The sequence below is a fragment of the Cucurbita pepo genome, chromosome LG19 (genome assembly GCF_002806865.2).
Source record: "Cucurbita pepo subsp. pepo cultivar mu-cu-16 chromosome LG19, ASM280686v2, whole genome shotgun sequence".
Classification (NCBI taxonomy): Eukaryota; Viridiplantae; Streptophyta; class Magnoliopsida; order Cucurbitales; family Cucurbitaceae; genus Cucurbita; species Cucurbita pepo.
Window position 1 is genome coordinate 4,618,477 of NC_036656.1, and position 27,480 is coordinate 4,645,956.

Consider the following 27,480-nt stretch of genomic DNA (forward strand, 5'->3'; position numbering starts at 1 on the left):
TTATATTTTCCATCCTCGTCTCCAATCCTGACCAAACTTAGATCTTTGTCAGCCCGCCATACTCACTATATATATGACACAAAACGAACGTATTGTATATTTATATTATATATTTTATCTTTCTTTTTTTTACGTACTTAGTAAATAAATAAATATATGTTTTTTTTTTAACTCGGAAAGACTAAATTTAATTTTTTTTTTCAGAGATTATGTTGAGAGGAGGTTTTCTGTCTCCACTCCACTATGTAGACGTCTCTGCTCATAATTTTAAAAAATCAAATAATTATGAAAATGCTACTTGATTTATTAAATTTTTTTAGAAAAAAAAAAGAATACGGTCGATCAATCGAACTTTAGAGACGGTGTGCGGTCGTAGATTATATTAAAAATAGGTAAAAGGTGATAAAAAAATATAAAAAAAAACATACAAAAATGGGTTCCAATATTCGAGAGGCTTATGTTGAGAGTGATTTAGTTAAGCTATTCTTATTCCATATGTCTGAGAGATTGGGATTAATTTAATTTATAACTTTCTAATTTTATGTGGAAGATATATATCGAATATGCTTTTTTTTTTTTTTTAAATTAGTAATTTTTTTAAATTAAAGTGGAGAATTTATTCTAATGGAGGGAGTGACACACATTCTCATACCATTTAATTTTAGTGACGATTAATTTAACTTACACTTTTTTTATTTTTTTATATTTTATTTTATGTTCTCATCTTTAATTTAAACAAATAATCATTAGAAGATATTTTCTATCGAGACATTTGGATTAAAAAAGAAATACATAAATGAACGGATACAATTTGGGACTCTTTTCTATTTTCTACGATTTCTCTTCGTTGAGATATTCTTCCATCGAGCACTCTGGCAAACTCGAACAACGTGACTGAGACCCCATTTCTGGCCAAACTCCATCTACAAGCAACTCTAGAAATTCCATTTCTCACGATGATAACTTTCGACAAAATTGAGCTCATTGTGGTGTTTATGTGTTCGTTATTGCGACAATTTTGATCTACAGACTATATCCCTCCATGTAAAAATTGGTTTTTTTCAGAGACGTTCAAGTCATGGGCAATTACAAATTGATGCAAAATAAAAATAGAAGAGTAATATTGCGAGTATAACAATATTTAGTATGAAATCTAATATGTACGGGCACCATCCTTCTTGCTAATAGGCCCATAATGTCACAAGTCACGGTGAGAGCAGTTCTCGTGATCTTAAGGTACGTAAGGTCATCTCAAGGTAACAAAGCGCAATCGTATGAAAATATCTAAGGTCATTTCATGGCGTCTAAGGTTCGATCATCTCTAGGAATGACCCTCTATAAACTTATATCATCAAAAGTAGGAAGGTGAACTCCTACCAATCTAGACAAATCTCATTTTTAAGCGCTATCTGCTTCCTTAATAAAGAGTGGTCTTAAATCAATCTATGCTAGACAAACTCTCATCAGTCGAGATAAGTTCACGTTGCAATTAGATCGGTTCTCGGCCCCGAGTGGTTGAGCAACAGGGAGAGGAGAGTGAAGAAGATGATAATAGGGTTTTGGATTTTTTTTTTTCCTCCAAAATTGTAGGAAGTTGGATAAATTTAGGTAAAAGTTTAGCTTTTCTAAACTTTAATTAAAGTCTTAAAGAAAATATTAAATTCTCAAAAAAAATATAAATTCCAAAAATCGGAATAAAATAAATAAGAATAAAATTAATTACTTTATGATTGTTAATCGACAGTTAAATTTTATATTTATATTTATATTATCATCCCAATCTAATAAACATTTGACTTTTGTTTCATAATCCTTTTTAAAAGTTGTTTTTCATTCTTAAAATTTTAGTTATGTACATTTTTTAAAAACATGACAAACAAGTTGACCTTAAATTGTTGTAATAATAACAAATTTAAGTATAATAATGCTAATTAAACATCTTTTCATCGTTAAGATATTTTTATTTTTTCGCTACCCAATTTCTATAACAACTTAAATGGGACCACGTCATCATGAAAAACTTACGTGTCATCAATATCGCCACAGTGACCATACCGACATCCCTTGTTCTAACCATATCATCAAGTTTATAAATTTAAACTTTTTTTTTTACTTGTAATGCTCGAGTAAAAGAGATGTATATGAATGAATCGAAATCACGTCCAAATAATAAAACTTCAAAGTTAAGCATGATTTCCTAAAAAGAAAATATGTGAGTGAGGAAAAAACATGTTGAAAGAATCAGTATTGGTCGAGATAATTCAATAATGAGTATAGATTTTCCATCATTAATCGATCGATCACTTATACAGTTAACACAGTTCGAGTTTAAATTTTTTTTATTAAGATGTTAGTTATTTAAAAGGTTTAATATCTAGAAAACAAAAAGAAAACCTAATGAATATCATGAAAAAGAGCATATAATCACACAATAAATGAGGAAATCTAGTCTTGGATTAGATTATTGAGGAGTTGACTTGAGCTGGAGATGTCAACTCTTCTATCTCTTTCTCTAGTGGAGCTGGTTGACTGCTTGAAGTAGCTCCAAGCTCTTTGTTTTTTCCCCACAAAACACTGTAAAGACTCATCACCAAGAAGCATGCACCTATTATACTGTCAAACCAAATATATTATTATTATTTTGNAAAAAAAAAAAAAAAAAAAAAAAAAAAAAAAAAAAAAAAAAAAAAAAAAAAAAAAAAAAAAAAGTCAAAATTGATCTTAATTACCTTCCTAAGTAAATTCCTTCCGACAAGATTAGCTGGGAACCAATGATTGTTGCTATTAAATTCAACGGCGTTGTCATGGCTTGAAAAACTGGACCCTTCTCTCTGATTACCCAACATTGCCCATTGTTTGCAATTCCAATTACCAAAATGCCCTGCACGCCATGTTCATAACTCTTCTTCATATCATATAAACATCTAATTAAGAGAGCAAAGAAGTGTGTTTTTTTGGCTTACACAATAGAGTACAGCAAATAGCCTAACATTCCACCCCAATTTCCACTCCAAAGGGTCTCTTTCCATAGCTATGGCTACAACAAAGGACTGAGCCATACTCATCGCGGTTTGCGCGCACATGAACTCCATTAGGTGAGGGTACCTCTTTAAGAACCGAGCCTGCGCTTGAATGGTGCACCATTATTAGAATCAAAAGGTGAGACATGAAAGTTTAGAGACTAAACTTGGTGGAGATTTACCTGGAGGACGAACCATATGCCCCAAGAGATACTCGTGACGAGGAGGAAGAAACAGCCGATCATCCATGTGCTTTGGGAGTTTGGAGGGTGGTGAGCTTGGGATTGGGCATGGTGGAATAGTTGGTGAGTGAAAAGTGGCTTCAAGTAAGGGCCTTTGTAGAAAGCAAGAATGGCTGCACCAGCCATGCATACCATTATGCCTACCACCTTTGCAATTCCTCCCGCTGTCTTTAAGTTCACCATCTCCATTCTGTGTACGTAAAATGTGTGTCGAACTTATACGTGTATCAAACCTCTTTAAATATAGATTGATGTAACATCAAACGAAAATGTTGAGATCAAACCGATAGACCTCATTTTTCATTTTTTTTTTTCTACTACTTATTTTGGAAGAATTATGCGTACACTCGAGTTAAGAAGAGACATATAAATGAACTAAGACCACTTTCGAATAAGAGTGGTCTTGAGGATATGATGCCTAAAAAATGCTTAAAGAAAATGAAAGTTACTATATATATACCAACAAAGTGCACCTTTTTTTTTTTTGTTTTTGTTTTCGGTGAGCTCGATCTTAAGAACTTTAAAGTTAAAGTGAGTTTTACTTTGAGTAATTCTATGTTAAGTGACCTCGTAGAAATTTTTCTAGGATGCAATTGAGTGAGAACAGAACATGTTAAAAGAATTCGTGTTGGTTTATAGAGATAGTCTTCACTCTTAAGAAACGAGGAACGTATGATCATATCGAAAGAAATATAGGAAAATATCGGAGTCATCAGGTGTCGAATTTGAAATCCGAATTGTAGACAATGCCTGATTTTCAAAAAGTGGTGTTCAAAAGTTTATAGAAAAATAGAAGGGAAAATAAAGTAAACGCAATTACTATAAATTTGTCATAAAATATTCATCATTATTAATATTTAAAATGACCTTAATAAGACGGCGAAGAAGAACGTTGTGACAGGAACACAGTTAAATGCTGCAGCACCAAGAGTTGCTGACGTGTAATTAATCGCCATTCCATAAGCATCCAATGCAAGAGTAATCCTAAACCCATTAGATAATAAATAATAATAAGTCATCCTATTTAATAATAATAATAATAATAATAATAATAATACACACCCGATCGATGAAATGACAAAAATCTCGCAGAGTTGCTTGAAAGTCAATGGTCGCTTCTCCTTCCTTAAATATATCAAACAAAAAAGTTGTATTATTCTCGACAACTCTAAAAGCATTTAGAAATGAGTAAACGTAAAAGTACAAGTAGATATTGTTTGCTTTGACACAAAACACGTCTACTAGAGGGAGGTTTCCACATCCTTGTAAGGAAGGTTTGGTTCCTGAAAATGTTTGCTGAAACCACCACATCTAAATGGTGGTGAAAGTTCTCTATTTATAATCAGTACACTATAGAGAATTGTGGAAAGAACAATAAAAGGAACTATCCTTAATAGTTCTCCTCTCCAACCGATGTGGGACCTTACAATCCAGCTCCCTTGGGCCTAGTGTACTCGTTAGCACACCGCCTAGTATCTGACCCTAATATCATTTGTAACAGTCAAAGTATACCACTAGCAAATATTATCCGTATTGACCCGTTACATATCAGCATCAGTCTCACAGTTTTAATACATGTCTACTAAGGAGAAGTTTCCACATCCTTATACGGAAGGTTTCGTTCACTCTCTCCAACCGACATGAGACTTTATAGTAAAAAAGAGAAAGAAACAAACAAACTTTAACGTACCCTTTTAAGATGAAAGTGAGAGGGACCAAGACGATGGTACCGGCAGCTTGACGATAGAAGAGGAAGATGTAAGTGTTCATACCAGCAGCAAAGGCAGCCTTGGACATGAGGCTCATTCCGGCGAAGGTGATTTGGATGAAGAATGCAGCAACATAAGGCTTGTTTAAACCCATAGCGAATGATAGGTTGGTGTGTTGATCATGTCAGGAGGCCTTTAAATAAGGGGTGGAGGGGGAAAAGGGAGGTGAATGAACGCACTCAAAGTAATGCACTTTATAATTAATTAACCACTTAGCTTCTTTTGGGTTCTTTTTTGATGTCCTCTCGCCCTCCAAAACAGGCTGAGCTTTGAAGCCGCCTGTTTTCCCTACTACTCATTGTGTGCCTAACACATTCATTTTGAACCCTAAAACTTAATCAACCATTCATTCAATCAATCAAAAGTTGACTTTCTTCTTCCCATTCCCAATCCCATTTAATGAAACGGTAATAGTGAGTTGTCGTTAAGTGATCTCAAACTTCAAACACAAACACGTCTGTCTTGTAAACAGTACCATCCTAACAAAATTCATTTGATGGAGACATGTACTCACGTCTTGATAGAGGTGAAGTCGAACTGGTTTAGATATAGTCTTTGTTGCATGTATGTATGTACTCAGTTCCTGGTAGGAGTGGAATTCAGATTCTATACCTGGTTGTTAAAGATATTTAGTAATAAATTATAGTTTACCATATATATATATATATCATATTTGATATTTTATTATAAGACAAATATCTAGATACTTGTCTTGTTAACACAGGTATCTTTCCATTTATTGTTATTTTCGTTTATTACCCTTTTCATATAATAAGATAACTTTTACACCATTTATGTGGGGTGGATTATGCAAACATTCTCACTGATGGTCCTGATATTCCTTTACATCTCATGCGACGTAGTCATCTTACCTACTACTCGCTTCTTAAGAGTAAAAATATCCACATAAATCAACACGAAGTTATATGCCTTGTTTTATATTTTGAGGTCAGAAGTTCGAACAGTTTCAGTTCCAATATATGCATCCTTTATTTGTTAAAAGTCATATTTCTATCCTCGTAACTTAGTTAATCAAATTAATTGGTTGTAATATGAGTCATTAGTGCACATAGACCATTAATAATTGCCTATTATTATTAAAGTGTAATTAATTAAAAGTTTACTTAAGGACTTGAATCTTCTTTTATCTTATACTTTTTTTTTATCATAATGAATCTTACTTTTTAGCTTCCATTTAAAAAGACCTCGAAGATTAATGGTAATTTGATATATACGACGTCGTTTCGTGTCAAAATTTAGTGTAACTTATTGCTAGTTTGAATTAGTCAAGATATTCATAATTAGTTAATGTTTTGAGAATATATTAGTTATAAAATATATCAATCGGTTAATATTTTTATCTTTATGATTTGATTTATTAGTTGGTAGCTAGTATTCTATGAATATGAATGAAAATTGAACGTTCGATCCCAATTCTATAACTTCCTATTGTTTTTAATAATATTTTCATATTTATTCACACTTTTGAGTGGTAGATATTGTGTCTCTACGAACCAACTATTCATAATTATATGTTATTCTATTAAAAATATCTTTAACACGAGTTCAAATTAATAATTTTTCATACGAAATAAACTTAATTTTTAAAAATAAAGAATAAAATCAGGTAAAGAAAGTTAATTTTTAAAAAATAAACAAAAGGAAAATGAGAATATCATGGAGATCCTTCTCTACCAAACTAAACTGATTAAAAAAGCTACCTTTACTTTGCATAACATTTGTTGACCAACAAATGCAAAGACAAAGATTTGTTGTCTTTCTTTTTAAAATGATTCTTTTAACTTTCATCTTTTTTTTTTTTTTAAGTCTTTTCACTAATGGGTTTGATGGATCTCATCATGTTTCGAACTTATCTCCTTCCTTTTGTTTCTAATTCGTCCGAGTGTGAATGTGCTCGTAACTTTGTGAGATCCCACGTCGGTTGGAAAGGAGAACGAAACATTTCTTATAAGAGTGTGGAAATTTCTCCCGTGAGGCTGATGACAATGCATAACAGGCCAAAACGGATAATATTTGCTAGCAGTGGGCTTGGACGATTACAAATGGTATCAAATTCGAGGGTTACAGAGAAGGTGCATAACTTAAAGTTATGAGGGCGTTAATTATTTTACAATAATTATATGCTCTTGGTTCATATGCTTTGCTAATAGGCACATAGATTGCATCAATACGTCATTCATTCACTAAGGAAAAGAGAAACTATATATTAAAATGTAAAGATATGAACTTTCACTATACAACAAACAAATATATAATAATACCATCAAGTGTCTATTTTTTATGTCCAAAACATTAACAACTTCGACCAAACAACTTTAGTTTATTTTCTTGTCACCACTAAGCAAAGTTGGTTAGGTTTAATCAGCTAACCTCTTAGAACATGAGCTTCCCCATGTTTTTTTTGTGTCTTCCCCATGTTTTATGAATGTCAAAAACATTTACATTAAACTTTCTTAAACCATAAACAATAATTTAATCATATCTTCTAAGAAATTACATAAAAAGAAAAGGAAACTTCATGCATTATTAACGGAACTCTCAACCAATTCTCAATTGTCGAAATTTGAAGAATATTACACATATCACAATCCCGCTAGTCTTTGGCCCATTACATATCGCTGTCGGTCTCATGGTTTTAAACGCGTATGTTAGGAAGAAGGTTTCTACACTCTTATAAGAAATGCTTTGCTCGATTCTTTAGTATGCAACTATATAAGACTCGAAATTAGCTAGCTTTCTCAAACATGGGAACTCAAAAACAACTTCTTTTACCAAACATTCTTTTAGAAAAGATGGAGACTTTACATACTTTTTTAAAGATGTATGAGTGTGTATGAGGTTGAGAATGATTGAACTACTTTAAGAAAGTCGACTAGAAAAACAAGAACAAGAACAACGAAACTTCCTAACGTGGCTGCTAACCGAAACTACAGAGGTTGTTTACCCAATCTTTGTCATTTTTTTTTTTTGTGATAATGTTGGAGAAATGTTTTCCATGTTGCCGGCGGGCCATTGCATGTAAACATGGATTTTAAAAGAGGTTTACCTAAAAAAAGTTAGGAAGATTAAAGGGTTGGAGAGGAATTGAAGTTAGGGTGGTGTTCTAGAAATTGTATGGCTTAGACGTACCATTTTGCTATTTGTGAGATTCCATATCCGTTGAAGAGAGAAACGAAGCATTATTTACAATAGGGTGGTAACCTCTTCCTAGTAGACGTGTTTTATACCTGTGAGGTCGACGACATTCTTTTGTATTCCTTGCAACATGGTCATATTAGTTACTCATCGCTTTCAAGAGTGAATACTACACGCACTTAATTTTGGAAGGTGCACCTTGTTCATATAGGTAGTAATTTTCGATTCTTAGTCTTTCTTTGTTATCGGCTAATTCATTGACTCCTCTTTTATTCGAGTGTCATACTCGAAAAAAAAATCATAGTATTTTTCTTATATTTTCCTTATTTATGAAAAATGTAATTAAATATCAAGTTTAAATATATATTTCTTATTTTATTAAATATGTTTCTAAAAAACATATATTTCTTTTTAATTTAGCATAGAAAATTGTATTTAAAAATATAATGAAAGAAATTAAATTAAAATATTAAAAGTAAAATGTTAGAATATTGCTCTAAAATACAGTAACACCTTTTATTAATTGTTTCCTGTTGACTTTGACTGTACATTGTTCCTGTTACTTTCTCTGCTTTCATTTATAAAAAAATGGCAACTTTTTTTTTGGAGTATTATCATTGTTTGGAAAGCAACTTATTAACAAAAACATTACAAATAGTCAACAATGGCGGCTCCAACCAAACCCCACCCACTACACTACACTACACTACACTCAATTTGCCTCATAAATCTTGTGTTTTTTTTCATTTCCATCCTCCAAATTCCTCATATTTACACTTCTCTTCCCAAATTTCTCAACTTTTCTTCATCTTTTCCCTTACCCAACAGCAAAAAACCAGTGAAAAGACAGCCATTTAGCTTACCCCTCTCCCATACTCCTGGTGTTGTTGTCTGTCATCCCCCACTTCTTTCTTTATCAGTCATGCTCATGGCTCTGTTGTTCTTTATATGCATTACTTACCTAGGAAAGAAACAGAGTAACTAGACAGTAGAAAGATCCTCTTACTGTGTGTTTCGATCCACTCTACTGCAGTCAAGAACACAAAAGCTTATTGTAAGATCCCACATCAGTTGAGAGGAGAACGAAGCATTTTTTTATAAGGGTATGAAAACTTCTACCTAGCAAAAGGGAAGCCCGAAGGGGGATATCCAAATAGGGCAATATATGATAGCGGTGGGCTTGGGCTATTACAAATGGTATTAGAGCCAGACACCGGGTGATGTGTCAACGAGGAGGCTGAGCAACAAAGGGGTGGACACGAGGTGGTGTACCAGCAAGGACATTGAACTCTAGACGAGAGTGGATTTGGGGGGTCCCACATCGATTGGAGAAGACAACGAGTGCCAACGAGAACGCTGGGTCTCCAAGGGGAGTGGATTGTGAGATCTCACATCAGTTGGAGAGGAGAACAAAGCATTCTCTATAAGGGTGTGAAAACCTCTCCCTAGGAGACACGTTCTAAAAACCTTGAGCGAAAGTCAAGAAGACAATATCTACTAGCAGTGGGTTTTGACTATTATTACACTTTTCGGATAAAACATCTTGAAAGATCTTTGAACCTACCCCACACCCTTGAAAAGTAAAAGCTTTTTCCATGTAGAAAAACCAGCCTTTGTTTATGTTAGGCCAAGCCCCATGTTTCCAACAATATTATATGAAGCAAGCAAAGGGAAAGCACTTACAAGCCAAACAAACCAATCCCCATCCACATACACATCCCCCATGTGGCTGGCCCCCCACAACTTAAGTAACCTTTTCCTTTTCTAAGGTCAAAGGTGGGTGACTAATGATCCAAACCAGAAAAACCCCACATTGCATATAACAGGAAGCTTCAACATTAGCATTGCATATAAACACTCAGAGCTTCCAGATGAACAATATCAATAATAGCATTGCTTATTATAACCAAATTTACCTGAAAAAAAGTAGATTTTGGTTCTCTTTTAAACTTAATAGAGAAAGTTAAAAATTCAATGATCAAATGATGTAAGGGATGATGATAACAGAACACCTAATATTGCAGAACATGTTGCTGCTTTGCCAAATATCACCAGTGCCTGCCTTGAGAGCCGCCGCCGCCACCGCCGCCGCTTTTATTCTTTGAGAAGAAGGTATTCTTTGGCTTTGGTAAGTCATGGATGTCCATGACTTGGATTGTTCTTTGCCTCTTAGCTTCAATAAGAGCAACAGACAAACAGTAATTAGTATTGATTTGTTCCTAAGGAATCAGAAAATGAAGTAAAAGGGAAGAAAAAGAAAGGTGTAGCCAAACCATTTTCAGCTTCTTTGTAATTCTCTTGAAGCCTTTTTCTAGCTGAAGCAAGCTTTTGTGAATCAAAATTTGCTTCCTTCTGTTGTTCTTTATGTTTCTGCAAATAACACATAATAAGAACACCTTCTTAATGAAAATAAGAACTGGCAGACTGTAATGTAAGTAAGACCGTGCATATCATATCATATCATATCATCTAGGACCTGAGAAAATTCAGACATACCACTCAAATTTGTCAAATTTCAACACAATTGATGCAGTTTGAGTTAAGTTTGTTATGTTTTCGGAAGCATAAGATTCGAAAGTTCAATTTTCATCCTCCATTTTTGGCAACCAAACATAGAGTTAAACGACTCTAATTTGGTTACCATACGTTTTGAGGAGTTAAAGACGACGTTGAAGCTGGTTGTGCTGGTTTAGGCAGAGCGTCTCGTCTTGGCATAGGCTTTCCTTTTGGTTCTGGCTCTGAGTTATTTCGATCTGACCCAGAACTTCCATCTAAGAACACAATGAAATCCATGGTAAGTAAATGATGGCAAATGAAACAAGAAGTTCGCATACGATTCAAATTCGATACTCGATACTCACTGTGTGGATTCGGAGAGTATGCGAAATCAGGAACCTATAAAAAAGAAGAAAGATTTCAAGCTTTTTCTACAAAGAACACAAACATCAGAATCATAAGATCAATGATTTCAATTCACCTGATGGTAACCATTTTGAGGAACTTTTTGTTGAGGTGAGTCGCCATCAGCTGTCAATGGCAGTAGAAACCTTTCTTAGCTAAATTTTTGAGTTCTAATCATGTCTGAAGGAATTCAATCATGAAGTTATGAATGATGTTCTTATTTGATACCTATTAATGAAGCTGGCTGCTCCCCTGGCTGATTCAACCTGACCCATTCATCCACAATATCCTTCCATTTCCTGATGAAGAACACACAAATGAGCAGAAATTCACCAAGCATCGGTCATGAATTCATTCATATATAAATTGTTATGAACCTGACAAGATGTTTCACCAATCTACGAACATCATTAGATGAATGCTTCCTTAACCGATTCACATGCCTTCCAATATCAGTTTCCTATACAAAAACAAGAACAAGAACAAGAACAGGTAAGAAACAGAGAAGAAGAAAGCAACAGAACCCACAAATTCAAAAGAATTACAGCAACAGAAACCTTAAGAGCTTGGAATGTGATATCCATGTCTGCCAAGCTTTGAAGCAGATCAACCAAAGCATCTTCAGGCTTAAACAACACAAACAATCACCAAATTGGTAAGTTCAGAAAAGAATCCCCAAAGGCCAAACAATCAGAGAGGAAGAAGACCTGGTGAGGAATTTCGAGCTGCTCCTTAATGTCTAAAACCTTCTTCTGTTCATCATCAAACGAACCGCCATATGGGTCTACTCTATCGTCGTCCCCTTCAACTCCGACGAACTGCGGCGTCGAAGGGGAACCTTCCTTCGCCTCGGCGGAGCTCTGTTTGATTTCACAGCCATTAGAGCGACCATCGAGGTGACGATCCGTATCGCAGTTACGACATCGCGACGGATGCGAGGTCAACGTATAGAGCCTCTCGACGATTCCATCTCTTCGATTTTTCAATTGATTGCCGTAATCCATTGAAGCGACCTCCATAGCTGTATCGATGAAGGTCCAAACATCGACGCCGGCTGTATCAAGTATGGTCCGGAAATCATCTAAATCCAATCGAACCATTTTGTAAAGAGTCCGATTAGAATAATGAGCGATTGAGAAAGTTAATCCGCCCAATAAGAAGCAGCGAAAACGATTACAGTTTTAACATTCACTTCGAGACTCGGAGAAGAAGAAGAAAACGCTAGAAATTACAGAGAAAACCCAGTGAAGGAAAAGCAAAATCGTCATAATCCATTAGGAAAATTTTCGAAACAAAACCCAAATAACGCAGAACAGATCTGATTCGATCCTCAACAAAAGCTTCAACCGACCGTTTCAGGAATCCGAAAGGCACTGAAACAATAAATTAAAAAGAACCCACGAGGAATATTCCTTAAGAAAACGAGAAACAAACGAATTCCGCCCTCAAAATTACAGGTCGAGAAATTTCCCTTTGGGACTTTCTGGGTTAGTTGATCAAAATTTAAATTGTTACAGAGCTCCACCATGAAAATGAAAACCAAGTTTCTGAAACGACGGCCGGAATTTGATCGGAGAAAGGGAAAAAGAAATTGAGAGAATATGAATATTGTTCGTTCCTATTTCCAGATAGGATTTTCTTCCCCTCGGAGCTCTGAACTATGAATGAATTCTTATTCCGTTCGCAGTCATTGGCGCGTGGTGCAACCAATAAATATGAAAAAAAAACACTCCTTATTCATTCATTATGGCCCAAATCCACGCCCATTTATCAATTAGGGTTCATAAACTCAATTATAAACTTATTCATTGACTTAAAAATTCAAATAATTAAAAAATTTATAGACTCGATTACGTTCATGGGCTTCCCTGAAATTATATCGAATTGAATCGAACCCAAATGGTCAACTTTTNTTTTTTTTTTTTTTTTTTTTTTTTTTTTTTTTTTTGCACGAATCTACTCGTGTCCTATCACGCGAATTTATGAAAACAAAAAAGGTAAGATTAATCCTACAATACATCGAAGCAATTAAGGTTGTCTTGGCCCGGTGAATACCATCAAATTTAAGGTTGTCCCCTCATCTATATATATAGGTTGTGACGTCGACGTCATTGTCCTCTTGTTAGTGTCTTAGTACCTTATATGGATTGTTTGAGCTCTTTAAAATTGAGTTTTTTTTGGCCTATGTGCATTTTTCACCGACACGTTGACATTCCATTAGTATTTTTTCAAGATAGTTAGGTTTAAGATGAATTTATTAAACCATTTAATATAATTTACTAATTTCTTTCACAAATTTCAATTTGAGTATTAATGTCTCGGTATGAAGTAAGGTAAAATTTCGTGCAATTTAGTAAACATAATAAAATTTTCATCCAACAAATAATTAGATTTTTTTTTATAAATGTCTACAATCCAAGTATAATCGGATCTAATTAGACAAAAAAAAAAATTAGAGATAAACAAGATATATTTTAAAATTAAAATATGTGAGCGTACATGAGTTAGTTTGGAAAATATTTTAAACCAATCTACAATTGTTACTGAGCCAACCAATCCCAATAGAGTTAACTACTCAAGCAACTCCAATAGAGTTTATGATCCAACTCAACTCTCTATTAAAGATTAGGTTGTTGGGTTGTTCTTCTTTTTAAAAAATTATTAAAAAAAAATTATTATCTTATATTAATAACTAAAATCTCATACTACTCAAATATCAAACATTCATAACTTACAAATATATAACTAATATCGATTTAAAAGGTCAAATATTATTAAGAATCTTAAAAGTAGAGTAATATTGGGTTAGGTTGTAACTCTGTTTTCAGGTTGGTCAACCAAAAAAATGTCAACCCACGAACTAACTTGAATTGTTCGATTTTGCAGAAATTCAACCTAACCCAAACAAAAATAATAATCAAATCCAACCCAATTTTTATGGTTTGTGTTGAATTGTCCAATTGAATCGGATTCTCATATCATATGAACACCTCTAAATTTTAAAATATATATGTATATATTAATCGTATGATTTTTGTTTCCATTAAAAATACATAACATTATTTAAGAATTTATTTTTAAAAACATTAAAAATAGAAACTAAGAAAAATAAAATTCTCAATCTTAGTTGCATAAATAACATGCGGGCCGAGCCCAAACCTCACAATCTGGGGTTCGAAAAGCCCATTCTGCTTGTACACGTGTTACATCATTATTGGCTATATAAGTAAATCATAAAATGAGCACAAAAAAAGATGGCCCATGCAGGTTTCGAACCTGCGACCTTCGCGTTATTAGCACGACGCTCTAACCAACTGAGCTAATAGGCCACATGTGAACGTCCACTAAACTTTAATTTATATATTGTTATTTAAATTTAAATTACAGGTCAAATTATAAACTTGGTCTTTGTGGTTCGAAAAAGTTATAATTTAGTGATTTAGTCCATAAAATATTAATTATAAATTTCTTTTTAATTAGTCCGACTAAATTTACAATTTATTGGTGTGCATCGGGTAGGAACGAATTCTTCAGTTATGACTGAGCATTTTAACTATTTAGTCAATAAAGATGGAGGGGACATACGAGTACGCGAATGACTTATTCTTGTTCGTCTTTTTAAGACGTTGGTGGATTTTGGATTGGTGTTTGCAAAGGGTCCAGTTTAAAAAATTAGTTGTGTATGACGACTAGAAGGAATAGGATCGAGTTGAGGAATAATGTGATTATTGATCTATAAGTGTGTACCATTGACCTTATTATCAAAACTTCTATCACTATTTAACATTTAATTCTAAAAACATTATTAATAAAATATCAAATATTCATAACTCATAATAAATTACTAATATCCGTTACAAATGTCAAATATTATTAAGAATTTAAAAAATAAAATAGGATTGGTTAAGGTAACTTTCCTTTTGGGTTGGTAAAAAAAAAAAAGTCAACGTGATCTGGGGTTCGCAAAGCCCATTCTGCAGGCACACGTGTTACATCACTATTGGTTATATAAGTAATCACAAGATGAAAACAAAAAAAAAGGATGGCCCATGCAGGTTTCGAACCTGCGACCTTCGCGTTATTAGCACGATGCTCTAACCAACTGAGCTAATAGGCCATATGTTAGCATGCGCTAAATTATTTTTATCTGTTCTTTATTACAATGAATTGAAGCATGTTTAGATCGATAAAATATATCAATTTATTTAATTAAAGTTAGCGTCATAATTGTGTTTTAACGAAACTTAATCTCACTCACAATAAATTATATATTTTGTAAATCATGTTCCTAATCTTAAATTTTATTTTAATTTAATTATAGGCCGAATATTTAGTCCATATAATATAAATTATGAACTATTTATGGAAATTTTATTAAACCATTTTCTTTCTAATTAGACTAACAAATTTTATTAAACCATTTTCTTTCTAATGAGACTAACAAAGTTTATAATATTGTTAGTATGCATCCAGTCTGAATCAAACCCTCTAATTAACTAGGTATGAATTAAAAGTTTTAACCATTCAGCCAATAAAGGTAGAGAGGACATACAAGAACGTAAAAGACTTGTTATTGTTCTTGTTCTTCTACTATGTATATGGTTGGTGAGTCTTTGAATTTGTGTTAGAGAATGTAGCGTAGAAATTTGATTATGTATGGTGATTGAAATGAATAGGGACGAATTGGACATAATGCAATTGTTGATATCTAGATGTGTACGGCTGACCTTATTATTAAAAACTTATTCTAAAATCATTATTAATAAAAATATTTTAGCGGAATCACTTTTAACTTTAATTATTTTATTTTTTTTAAATAATTTTAAAAGTAATTTAAATTTGATTTAATTTCATTCACTAATAAATTTATTATAAATAAATATGTCTAGATAAAATATTAAAATCCTTTTCCAAATACGAGCTTATAAAATATTCCTCGTTTCCCACTTAGAACCAAACTACTTGGTTTTAATCGAATGAAAATTGAATTTTTGTCTTTTTATTTTCTTGTTGCAATAAAATCGAAGGCTAATAGGGCCCACATCGTTTTGTCGTTTGTCGGACCCACTGACGTGACGTTAATGGCTAAATCGATTAATTAATTAATTAATGCATTTTGCTAGTATTAATTATCATTGTGATTATTATTATTTCTTATTCTTGTGGGTCCTACTTTAAGCCCTTTTCATCAGTGGCAATCGGTGATTGGTTAAAAAACGATGAAGTAATCCTTGTAATTGTACTCCATTTCCCTTTTTACCCCTCCCCCCTCCCATTTCTTCTATCTCCGCATATATTACGGTTTCATTGCAATTTTTTTGTTACTTTATAATATACTCAATATCATCATTATTATATTTATTTCCTTTAATATTGTATTCCTAATTTGAATGTTCATTTGTTTTAATTTAATTTCGTTATTAATAAACGAGTACTCGCTCAAATTGAGAAGTATAATCGACCTCAAAATAATGGGTACACAAATAAGAACAATTCTAAGGGTATAATGGTAAATACATATTTAAAATTTTAAAAGTTGTTATGTTTTGATCAATTATATATTGAATTTTTTTTCTTACGAAAGTTGGGAAGATAATGCAGATTACAAATCAAATAGTCTGTTAAACCCAATTATTATGTGTGAAATACTCCACTTTTATTAAAATCAATCATTAAGAGATTATGGTATCAGTTGAAGTCTACTGCAAGCATATATTGTTATATTTAGGCTTTACATTTTAGGTTTCTCCTCAAGGTTTTATAAGGCATCGAGAAATTTCCACACCCTTATAAGGAATGTTTTGTTCCCCTTTTCAATTGATATGAGATCTCACAAGGCACCCCCCTTGGGAGTCCAAATTCCTCGTTGGCACACCGCCCCGTGTCTGGTTCTGATACCATTTGTAATAACCTAAGCCAACCTGATATGAACCAAAAGATATCAATCATACAATACACTTCAATGAAGATGTGAAGAAAAAGTTGTCAAAATTATCAAAAGTTGTTTCAATTCATGCCACATTTAAGAAGAATGAAGTTTGATTGTTATAAATTTTGGTGGGTTNATTCGAATCTCAATCAAGTGTTCTTGTCTTGAGATATTTGATCAACAAGAATCATTCAAGCTAGACATGATCGATCTTGCTTGTGGAGTGATTCGAATCTCAAACAAGGTTCTTGTCTTGAGATATTCGATCAACAAGGTAATCCGAATCTTACCCTCTTGTAGTTGATTCCTTATCTTATCACAACCATCAACAGATATTTTTCTCTTTGGACTTTCCCTTTCGAGCTCCCCTCAAAGTTTTTAAACGTGTCAACTAGAAAGAGGTTTCCACACCCTTTCGTTCCTCTTCCTTATCAATGTGAAATCTCACAATTACATTCCAAACACTAACTACCCTCTACTTGAATTGTTCGGGATTAAAAATTTAGTAAAACAAACAGAAAATATCTAAATATTTAAATATTTTTATCTTAAAATATCTTAATTTTTATTAATAAAATACTTAAAATAACTTTAATTTCTAAAAACTGATTTAAAGTTAAAAGTTTACTGCAAACTCCATGCTTCATTTTAAAACACAAAGAATGTGAAGGGTTAGAAGTGCAAATTTAGAGAAAGCAAAGGGGCAAAATGAAAATATAAGAAAGTGACATTAAATTAAAAAAGGAAAATCTTTTCGAAAAGTAAATAAATTAAAATTTAAGTAACAAAAAGCTACGTGTCTATTTACTTGTACGTTTCCTTCCTTTCATCCACCCACACCGGTTGGTACCACGTGGCACTTTACTTATTCAATGGAGGGGTCCACAAGATGACGTAATCTGACATCCATCTCTGCCATCGTGGACTCCGTGACTTCCTCTCCTCTTTCGGTCAATTCTATTTATTAATATTTTTTTTTGGCAATTTTACTAAATTAAACTATAATTTTAACAGACAATACAATTAATAATTAATGCATAATTTAATAAATAAAATAAATCTCAGTTCAAAAAATGAATTTAATAGTTTCTACACAGATATTTTATTGATATTGGTTACATGAATTATAGTATGTTTCAAGAGTTGGGTCGTGTAACATAGCGTTACACGAGCTATGTTTTAAACTTTACGATATAGCTATGGTCCATGTTTGATGGGCGTTGGAACAATGAAAGAATCTATATATAGCGTGAGATAGTCATAAATGACAGCCTCCAATGTACCGGTTATCATAAATCTACAACAAACACAGCGTAGCTAAATGTAAATTGTAACTTGCTGAAAGTATATTAGTAAGTCCACCGGCCTGAGGAACAAGATCCTATTCTAACCAAATACTATATTCGAGTCCTACGTTGACTAATTAAAAACATGGTGAGGGAATATCTTTATTAATAAAAAAAAATTATACACATTTTTTTTTTTTTTTTTTGTATTTTAAAATAAAAAGGTGAATTGCATTTATCAGGTAAAATCATTATACTTGCATGGTTAAAAATGTGACTTATGTATCTCAATCATTGCATGTGTAAGAACAACACATGAAATTTGACAAAAGTTTGAAACTTAATTTGATCGAGGGGTAAGAACGTAATTTTATTACCTCTATCGGATAGGAAAAAAAAGTTTTATAAACCTCACCAATAGGGTTTTTCTCGGTTTCTCCTTTAAAACGAGTAACTCATGTATTTAGTTTCTCGCTTATGGTTCGGCTTTAATTTGCTTTGATTTTTTTTTTTTTTTTTTTTTGGGGTTTATATCAACTCCTTAATTTCTATTTTGTAATAANTTTTTTTTTTTTTTTTTTTTTTTTTCAATAATGATTATATTTGGAATTTCATTTTCAATAAAAACTTAAATTAGCAACTTTTTGAAAATAAATTGGCTTCTATAAATTATGATACTATGTTCATAATCATTGTTGAAGTACATGGAAATTCTCGTCCTTTTCTTGTTCATCCCTCCTTTTGCAGTGGCACAGAGCAAGACGGGCGGGACCAAAATCTGCGTTTCTACTCCATTTTTTCCATGGTGGGTCGCCGGAAAATGAGTTATTTCAGGCAAAGATGAGTTTTTTATTCTTTGAGTGACTTCTCAGAGATCGGCTTCTTATTGGGTTTGTTTCACTTGAGGAGCTGAACTTTTGTGAACAATGAACACCGCTGGTCGACTCATTGCTGGGTCTCATAATAGAAACGAGTTCGTTCTGATCAATGCAGAGGACTCTGTTCGGGTAAGATTATGCGACCCAATGGCTCGTTTTATGAATTTTCCCACTTGGGATTGAACTATTTGGGGTTTTGATTCTGTTCTTGCTGAGAATCTCTTTTTTAGGCGCTTTTTCATTGGATTCTTTGCATGTCGAGTTGCTTGAGTTGAAGAAATTTAGTTTGTGTTCTTAGTTCATCTTGCATTTTGATCCTCCAATTTGTTTATTTCCAAGTTTGATTTTTGTTTGGTGTTTCCAGACAAAGTCTGTGGAGGAATTGAGTGGACAGACATGTCGGATTTGTGGAGATGAGATAGAGTTAACTGATGAAGGAGATCTCTTTGTTGCTTGTAATGAATGTGCCTTCCCAGTTTGTAGAACTTGCAATGAGTATGAGCGAAGAGAAGGAAATCAAGCTTGTCCACAGTGTAAAACCAGATACAAACGCATTAAGGGTAGCCTTTTTTAATCTCAATTCTCTGTTATTGTGACTTTTTCGGGTGCCAAAGCTAATCAGTGGTGCAAATTTGTAGGTAGTCCTCGGGTTGAAGGCGATGACGATGACGATGAAGATGATACCGATGATTTGGATAACGAGTTCGACTATGGCAATCTCGATTCGTTTCGCCCTCATTCTGCCGATGCATCGTTTGTTTCACGCCTTAACACTAGCCGTGGTTCCCACTGTAATGCATCTCACATCAATGGACAGTCGGAGCACGAACCGTCTCGCCTTGGTTCGGAAATTCCTCTCCTGACATACGGCAAGGAGGTAATTGGAGTTCTTCAACTCTATGATGTTAATTTTCGATATTCACTATCAAACCGATATAATGATGCGTTTTCTTGTGCTAGGATTACGAGATTTCTTCTGATCAACATGCTCTTGTACCCCATTTTATGGGTCGTGGAAACAGAGACCATTCGATGTCGTACCCCGATCCATCGATATCTTGTAAGTCGGCATCAAGATGGTTATTTTTATTGTGTATGATAACTATGGCTAACATTTTGATTGCCATCCGATAGCTCAACGTAGACCAATGGTTCCCGAGAAAGATATTGCTGTATATGGTTATGGGAGTGTGGCATGGAAGGACAGAATGGAGGATTGGACGAAGAAGCGATATGATAAACTTCAAGTGGTGAAGCATCAAGGGGTTGAAGACGGTGGAAATGATATCGACGATCCCGATTTGCCCATGTAAGCCACTGTTAGAAGTGTTTCGTGCGTGTTTGTTACACTATCCTAGTATGAATTTTCATTGCTCGTTGTCCCGAGCTCAACGCAATAACACAACTAGTTTCCATGGCTTTTTTTTAAGCCATGTAATAGCTAACCATTTATTTGTTCTCGTTCGACAGGATGGATGAAGCTAGGCAACCGCTATCAAGGAAATTGCCCATCTCTTCGAGCATGATAAACCCGTACAGATTAATCATCTTGCTTCGACTTGTTATTCTCGGCCTGTTTTTCCATTACAGAATTCTTCATCCAGTTAAAGATGCTTATGGCCTGTGGTTGACTTCAGTAATATGTGAAATTTGGTTTGCGGCATCGTGGATTCTCGATCAGTTCCCGAAATGGTATCCGATTGAAAGGGAAACGTATCTCGATAGGCTATCCCTGAGGTGATGTGCACACAATCCATTTATCGTCGTCTACTTTGGGAACGTTTGCCTGATCTTTTTGGTTTTCACATTTTCAGGTATGAAAAAGAAGGGAAACCTTCTGAATTAGCCAGCGTGGACGTATTTGTCAGTACCGTTGATCCAACGAAAGAACCTCCACTTATCACTGCTAACACGGTACTTTCCATCCTTGCAGTCGACTATCCTGTCGATAAAGTTGCATGCTATGTCTCAGATGATGGTGCAGCCATGTTAACATTTGAAGCTCTCTCTGAGACATCTGAATTTGCAAGGAAATGGGTTCCTTTCTCTAAGAAATTCAATATTGAGCCCCGTGCCCCCGAGTTTTACTTTTCTCAGAAGATCGATAATTTGAAGAACAAGGTCCATCCGGAATTTTTCAGGGAAAGGCGAGCAATGAAGGTTCGTTACCATTGTAGAGGCTGCGTATCTTATATCCTTACGGTTTGCTGCAATGATATTACTGACTTTTTGTTCGTATACTTCGCTTTGAACAGAGAGAATACGGAGAATTTAAGGTTCGGATAAATGCGCTGGTCTCCATGGCTCAAAAGGTCCCTGAGGATGGCTGGACAATGCAAGATGGTACTCCATGGCCCGGGAATAACGTTCGAGACCACCCTGGCATGATTCAGGTAATATATATGTCGATTGAATCCGTCCACCATTTTTATCCATAGCGTGCTGTTTCTGACTGTAATTGGGAGAAACAGCTCAGTTCTGTCTCATGTTTGTGCAAACTAATCGTGTACATTTGTGTCTTTACAGGTCTTCCTTGGCCAGAATGGAGTTTGTGACGTTGAAGGAAAAGAGCTGCCACGTTTGGTTTACGTTTCTCGTGAAAAGCGACCCGGGTTTGAACATCACAAGAAGGCCGGGGCCATGAATGCACTGGTACGTGTTAAGCTTAAATGTTTATCCCCTCAATTTGTAGACGGTTAGCATTCGAGGACATTACTCGTCTCCATATTTCGTTTGAAGGTTCGAGTCTCAGCGGTTCTGTCAAATGCTCCTTATCTACTCAATGTCGACTGCGATCACTACATTAACAATAGCAAGGCACTTAGAGAAGCTATGTGTTTCATGATGGATCCGACGTCCGGGAAGAAAGTTTGCTATGTGCAGTTTCCTCAAAGATTTGATGGGATCGATCGACATGATCGATACTCAAATCGGAATGTTGTGTTCTTTGATGTATGTATACGCATCACTGGTCGAACAATTTACCTCAAACCTGTATATCTTATGCCTATTGAATGTAAAAAATTTAATGCAGATCAACATGAAAGGATTAGACGGAGTACAAGGACTGATATATGTCGGTACGGGGTGTGTTTTCCGAAGGGTTGCCCTCTACGATAATGACGCTCCTGCCAAGAAGAAACGCCCGAGCAAAACATGCAACTGCTTGCCAAAATGGTGCTGTCTGTGTTGTGGGTCTAGAAAGAACAAGAACGAGAAAAAGAAGAAGACAACACAGATCCATGCGCTCGAGAATATCGATGGAATCGAAGGTAAAGAATCATTTTGGCAAGATGTATTTATATCATATCATATCATATCATATTCAACACGAGTTGCCACATGATTGTTGCAGAACTAAGCATAGAGAAATTGAACGTGTCCGAAACTAAATTAGCGAAGAAATTCGGGCAATCTCCGGTGTTTGTCGCGTCGACCGTGTCGGAAAGTGGAGGAAGTCGTCATGATGTGAGTGCTGCCTCACTGCTAAGAGAAGGCATTCAAGTTATCAGTTGTGGATATGAAGATAAAACAGAATGGGGGAAAGAGGTTACTTTTTTTAGAGCAAGACAAGTTTGAATTTTGCATTCTTTAAGGTTTATTTTGTCTCTGAAATGTTTCAATATGATTACAGGTTGGGTGGATATATGGTTCTGTTACTGAAGATATCTTGACTGGATTTAAGATGCACTGTCACGGTTGGCGGTCTGTGTACTGTATTCCCGAGAGGCCTGCTTTTAAAGGGTCGGCTCCGATTAACCTCTCCGATCGTCTAAACCAAGTTTTGCGGTGGGCTCTAGGATCTGTTGAGATATTCTTGAGCAGACATTGTCCGATCTGGTATGGCTATGGAGGCGGGTTGAAATGGTTGGAACGATTTTCGTACATAAACTCGGTCGTCTATCCGTGGACCTCGATTCCATTGCTTGTTTACTGTAGCCTGCCTGCTATCTGTCTTCTCACCGGAAAGTTTATTGTTCCTGAGGTAATATCTTTCTCCTTTAGTTACAAAGTTTTTAAAACACGTTTGCTAGGGAGAGTAGAATGTTTCGTTTTCTTCCCCAACCGATGTGGGATCTCACAATCCACCTCCCTTCGGGGCCCAGCGTCCTCGCTGGCACTCATTACCTTCTCCAACCAATGTGGGACCCCTCAATTCACCCCCCCTTCATGGCTCAGCGTCCTTGCTGGCACATCATCTCGTGTTCACTCCCTTCGGGTGTCACATCACCAGTGTCGGGCACTGATACCATTTGTAACAGCCCAAACCCACCGCTAACAGATATTGTCCTCTTTTGACTTTTCCTTTTGGGCTTTCGCTTCAAGATTTTTAGAACGCTTATGGTAGGGAGAGGTTTCTACACCCTTATTAATAATGTTTCGTTCTAAATACCATATTTGTGTGCATTTGCAGATAAGCAACTATGCCAGTCTTATTTTCATGGCACTCTTCATCTCAATTGCTGCGACCGGTATCCTCGAGATGCAATGGGGTGGTATTGGCATCGACGACTGGTGGAGAAACGAGCAGTTTTGGGTTATTGGAGGCGTTTCGTCGCATCTTTTTGCTCTTTTCCAAGGTCTACTCAAGGTTTTAGCTGGTGTCAGCACCAACTTCACAGTTACATCCAAAGCAGCTGATGATGGTGAGTTTTCAGAGCTCTATATCTTCAAATGGACATCATTATTAATACCTCCCACGACCTTGTTGATCATAAACATCATCGGCGTGATCGTCGGGATCTCAGACGCCATCAACAATGGATACGACTCGTGGGGTCCTCTTTTCGGAAGGCTATTTTTCGCTCTTTGGGTGATCATCCACCTCTACCCATTCTTGAAGGGATTATTAGGGAAACAAGATCGGCTACCAACAATCATTGTTGTTTGGTCCATTCTTTTAGCCTCAATCTTAACATTACTTTGGGTAAGGATCAACCCATTTGTATCAAAAGACGGCCCCGTTCTAGAAGTTTGCGGGTTGAACTGTGATTAAGAGCAAGTCGGTAAGGACGGGACGGGACGGGACGAGACGAGATGACTATGGTTTTTGCAGGAAATTGAGGAAGGTGATGCAGGATGATGTATAGATAGAGGGGTTGGAGGTGAGGAATTGTTATTTGTTCTATAGATATCTTTGATTCTTTGAGTCCTCTGTTTCTTATTTTTGTGCCATGGAAACACATGAACTGATGATATAATTTATTAGGGACGACACGTAAAACGTGTCTCAAACTCTCGTTTTCGCCATGTTCCTCGACGAAGTCCTCGTTCGTTAATGTAAAACCCTTGACATTCTTCGTCTGTTCCTCATTTCAACATAGAATTCAATCCCACCATGACTTCCCATTTGAATTTTCAACTTAGAAAGTCTTTGTTCTTCACCTGAAGACCATGATGGATGCCAAGTGTTTCATATGTGTATCGCATCGTTACCATCTTCGAAGCTTTTCTCGAGTTCGGCTAGCTGATTTCTTGTCCTTGTGTATCTGTGTTGATATCGTCCGAGATATGTTTTTTTGTCACGGGTTTGGTGAAGAGAAGAATTTGTAGTCTTAATAGACATGTCAAATAAAAAAGAACCTTTGAGCCGGCCAAGCTACGTTCAACTCGAGTGGGTTAAATTAGAGGTCAAAATTTTCAGAACTTTAATAGGATTTTCTTCATGAATTTTGTTCGTCTGTCTAAAAGTGATAAGAGAGGAGTTTTTGTTTTGTTCGAGTAAATTTGACTTTTTGAGTATTAAAATGAATAATAATGGTAAAAGTAGGATTAATTAAATTATAGAAATTAAATGGTAATTTCCAACGGAGGAATATATAAAATTAAAAAAAATGACTGCAACTGGCCTTCCTCGAACCAATCACAGCCGTTTGATTTCAGTTGCTAAGAATCCGACGGCTTACACTTTCTCCTATTACCGCGTATGGTTGGTGGAGTATGATGCTAGAATGAGATTGCATGCAGTGGATTCTGTCTCGTGTGAAGACTTGGTAAGTCAGGGTCAGAGATACCTTCCTCACCTTGAAAGACCATTTTAATTAAAATAGGGATTTTTCCTTTTTGGGAAATTTATTTGTTTATTTCTATTTTTACTATTTTTAAGACAAATTATAAAGAATTAAGGATGGTTTGAATGCTACACTCAAATATTTCAAAGACATTTATGATACTTCATAATTTAAAAAATTTTGAATTTTCAAAAAAAAATTATAATTTTAAATATTACCAACGCTCCATTATCAAATTATAGAGACTCCGAGCCATATCTCCCTAGGTAAGTCATTGTTGTTGCTTTTTGCTTACTTTCTCATATAACACCAATTTCAGTCGCTTGTAGAGGTTTCGGATTGAATTGACTCTCATGTATAGGTTCAGGTTCAGTCGATTCGCATAATCTATTTTTACTATAAACTCTCATGAATAAGGAGTCTCCCTTCTTTCATTCATTCTCATCAGGTTCCGGAAAAGGAGCAAAAGCTGTGAGACCAAGAGGGAGAGGAGCGAAGGCAATGAGACCGAGTAGTCTTACCGCTTCTCTCCTTCACCTTCTGGAACAAGTAAAGACCGAACCAAAACAAACCCTTTTCTTCACGACTCTTTTTCGAAATCTCTCTACCCCATTTTCTAAAACTTTTTTTTTGAATCGGAACCAGAGGCTCGAGCATACGAAGCAAGAATGAATAGGGAGAAAAAGTGGACAAAAAAAAAAAAAAAGGTTGGATCTTGTCAATAGGTCAAGAAAGTCAATAATATAATAGAATCGGATGTAGCAAATCACAACGGAAAACTTTATATAACAAAATAATAATAAAATAATAAAAATAGTATCTTTCCACCCATCTTCTTGGCACCAACATTGCAATTTCTTCTGCAATCACTTTCTCTCTCCTAAATTTGCTGTTTCTTTCTCTCTCTAAAAAAACTTCAACAGAACGTAAACCCATAAACGCGCTCTTTCGCAAAACCCATAAAAACCGAAAAGAAATCACACCCAGAAGCAAAAGACACGATTTTGATCACTACATTTTTCATTCTCTCTCTAAAGCTTTTTTGGGCTTCAATGGAGGAAGAATCCTCGTCGTGTTCGAGAAACTCAGAGGAGGTGTTGGATGCGGCGCAGCAGTTGGTACAGCTCAGCAGCGAGGACGACAGTAGTAGCAATGTCGTTACGGCGGAGAACAGAAAGAAGAAGAAGATGAAGAAGGAACACGGCGGCGATGACGGCGGAGAGGAGGAGGAGGAGGAGGTTGATCAGAAGAGATGCGAAATTGAGCCTTCTATTTGTTGGAAAATTGAAGAGATTTTTGGGAAGGATGATGATGATGATGATGAAGGTTGTGGGTCAATTTGTGGGCCCAATAAGCGACGGTTTCGATCCATTCAAAGCATATATATGAACACCAAACCTTTGGTTAATGCTAGATTCTCCGGTAAGGGGATTCTCCAAACTTGAAAACTGCAATATGTTATGTGAGGTTACTGGGTTTATCTTATATTTAATGGATGAGGTTATATTTTCTAAACTCCAGATTTGAATATCTGACCTCAAATTTTTAGTTCAGACATGAAAATGAGTGTATGTGTGAAGTTTCAAACCGATAGTGTCCGCCTTTTTCTTTTGAGTTTTTCTAAAAATATGCTGATTCGGGTTGGGTATACTATATTTAATTTATAACGAAACCCCCGCCCTTAACCTATTAAGAGAAAAGAAAAAATAAAAAGATAAGGCCATTCCATTTCGACAAAAGACCCACACCCAAGTTCCATAGCTTTGGGTCCGCTATTCCGATCATGATTTTCCTACCCCAGAGGAAAAAGTCCTTCCCTTTTTGGCCGATTGTGGGCGAGGAGGATTTCGAACCCCCAACACCGTGGTTCGTAGCCACGTGCTCTAATCCTCTAAGCTACAGGCCCCACCTGTCTCCACTGGATCTGTTCCCGGGGGTTTTCTTTTGAGCTTTTCCAAAAAAAGTTTATAGAATGCGCCCGCTAGAAATAGATTTCTACACTCTAATATAATAATATTTCAAACTCCAACCAATCCACTCTTTGGGGGGGCCCAACATCCTCGCTCACACCACCTGGTCTTTGGTTATGATAACAACTCTCACAATCCTCACCCATGCTAGCTGTGAGATCTCACAATCCACCCTTTGGGGGCCCAACATCCTCGCTAACACACCACTCGAACTATAACAGACCAAGTCCACCGCATGAAGATATTATCCTCTAATGATAACCTAGGACGAAAGTAAAGCTAAGCAAATATAGCTTCAGCTCCAAAGAACAGAAGACT

The 27,480-nt window shown here is 35.4% G+C and overlaps 3 protein-coding genes and 2 non-coding genes across 6 annotated transcripts; 1 reads left to right on the forward strand and 4 right to left on the reverse strand.

The window, feature by feature from the left end:
• Positions 1–2,456: 2,456 nt before the first annotated feature.
• Positions 2,457–5,131, reverse strand: LOC111781304 (WAT1-related protein At5g64700-like). Its single transcript, XM_023661816.1, has 7 exons — positions 4,953–5,131; positions 4,325–4,387; positions 4,130–4,246; positions 3,203–3,452; positions 2,964–3,122; positions 2,730–2,881; positions 2,457–2,613 (listed from the first exon to the last, which is right to left on the reverse strand). The coding sequence occupies exons 1-7, from the start codon at positions 5,123–5,125 to the stop codon at positions 2,457–2,459; spliced, it is 1,071 nt and encodes a 356-aa protein (XP_023517584.1). The 5' UTR covers positions 5,126–5,131.
• Positions 5,132–10,007: 4,876 nt separating this feature from the next.
• LOC111782255 (probable mediator of RNA polymerase II transcription subunit 26c) lies at positions 10,008–12,860 on the reverse strand. Of its 2 annotated transcripts, XM_023663094.1 has the most exons (10): positions 11,796–12,860; positions 11,646–11,714; positions 11,466–11,548; positions 11,317–11,387; positions 11,165–11,214; positions 11,049–11,082; positions 10,834–10,958; positions 10,461–10,557; positions 10,200–10,360; positions 10,008–10,103 (listed from the first exon to the last, which is right to left on the reverse strand). In XM_023663094.1, the coding sequence occupies exons 1-9, from the start codon at positions 12,186–12,188 to the stop codon at positions 10,236–10,238; spliced, it is 1,047 nt and encodes a 348-aa protein (XP_023518862.1). In that variant the 5' UTR covers positions 12,189–12,860; the 3' UTR covers positions 10,008–10,103; positions 10,200–10,235. The 2 variants fall into 2 exon arrangements, with proteins under 2 accessions (XP_023518862.1, XP_023518861.1); XM_023663093.1 differs by having other exon boundaries at positions 10,008–10,360.
• A 1,483-nt stretch (positions 12,861–14,343) lies between these two features.
• On the reverse strand, positions 14,344–14,417 carry TRNAI-AAU. Its single transcript has one exon. It is a non-coding gene; the product is annotated as a tRNA-Ile (tRNA).
• A 714-nt stretch (positions 14,418–15,131) lies between these two features.
• Positions 15,132–15,205, reverse strand: TRNAI-AAU. The gene has a single exon. It is a non-coding gene; the product is annotated as a tRNA-Ile (tRNA).
• Positions 15,206–19,014: 3,809 nt separating this feature from the next.
• LOC111781038 (cellulose synthase A catalytic subunit 2 [UDP-forming]-like) lies at positions 19,015–24,478 on the forward strand. Its single transcript, XM_023661436.1, has 14 exons — positions 19,015–19,310; positions 19,546–19,741; positions 19,820–20,058; positions 20,142–20,241; positions 20,316–20,490; positions 20,652–20,918; positions 20,996–21,341; positions 21,437–21,574; positions 21,708–21,833; positions 21,921–22,133; positions 22,216–22,453; positions 22,537–22,730; positions 22,816–23,166; positions 23,596–24,478. Exons 1-14 carry the CDS (start codon positions 19,230–19,232, stop codon positions 24,175–24,177), a joined length of 3,246 nt encoding a protein of 1,081 aa, XP_023517204.1. The 5' UTR covers positions 19,015–19,229; the 3' UTR covers positions 24,178–24,478.
• The last annotated feature ends 3,002 nt before the right edge of the window (positions 24,479–27,480 follow it).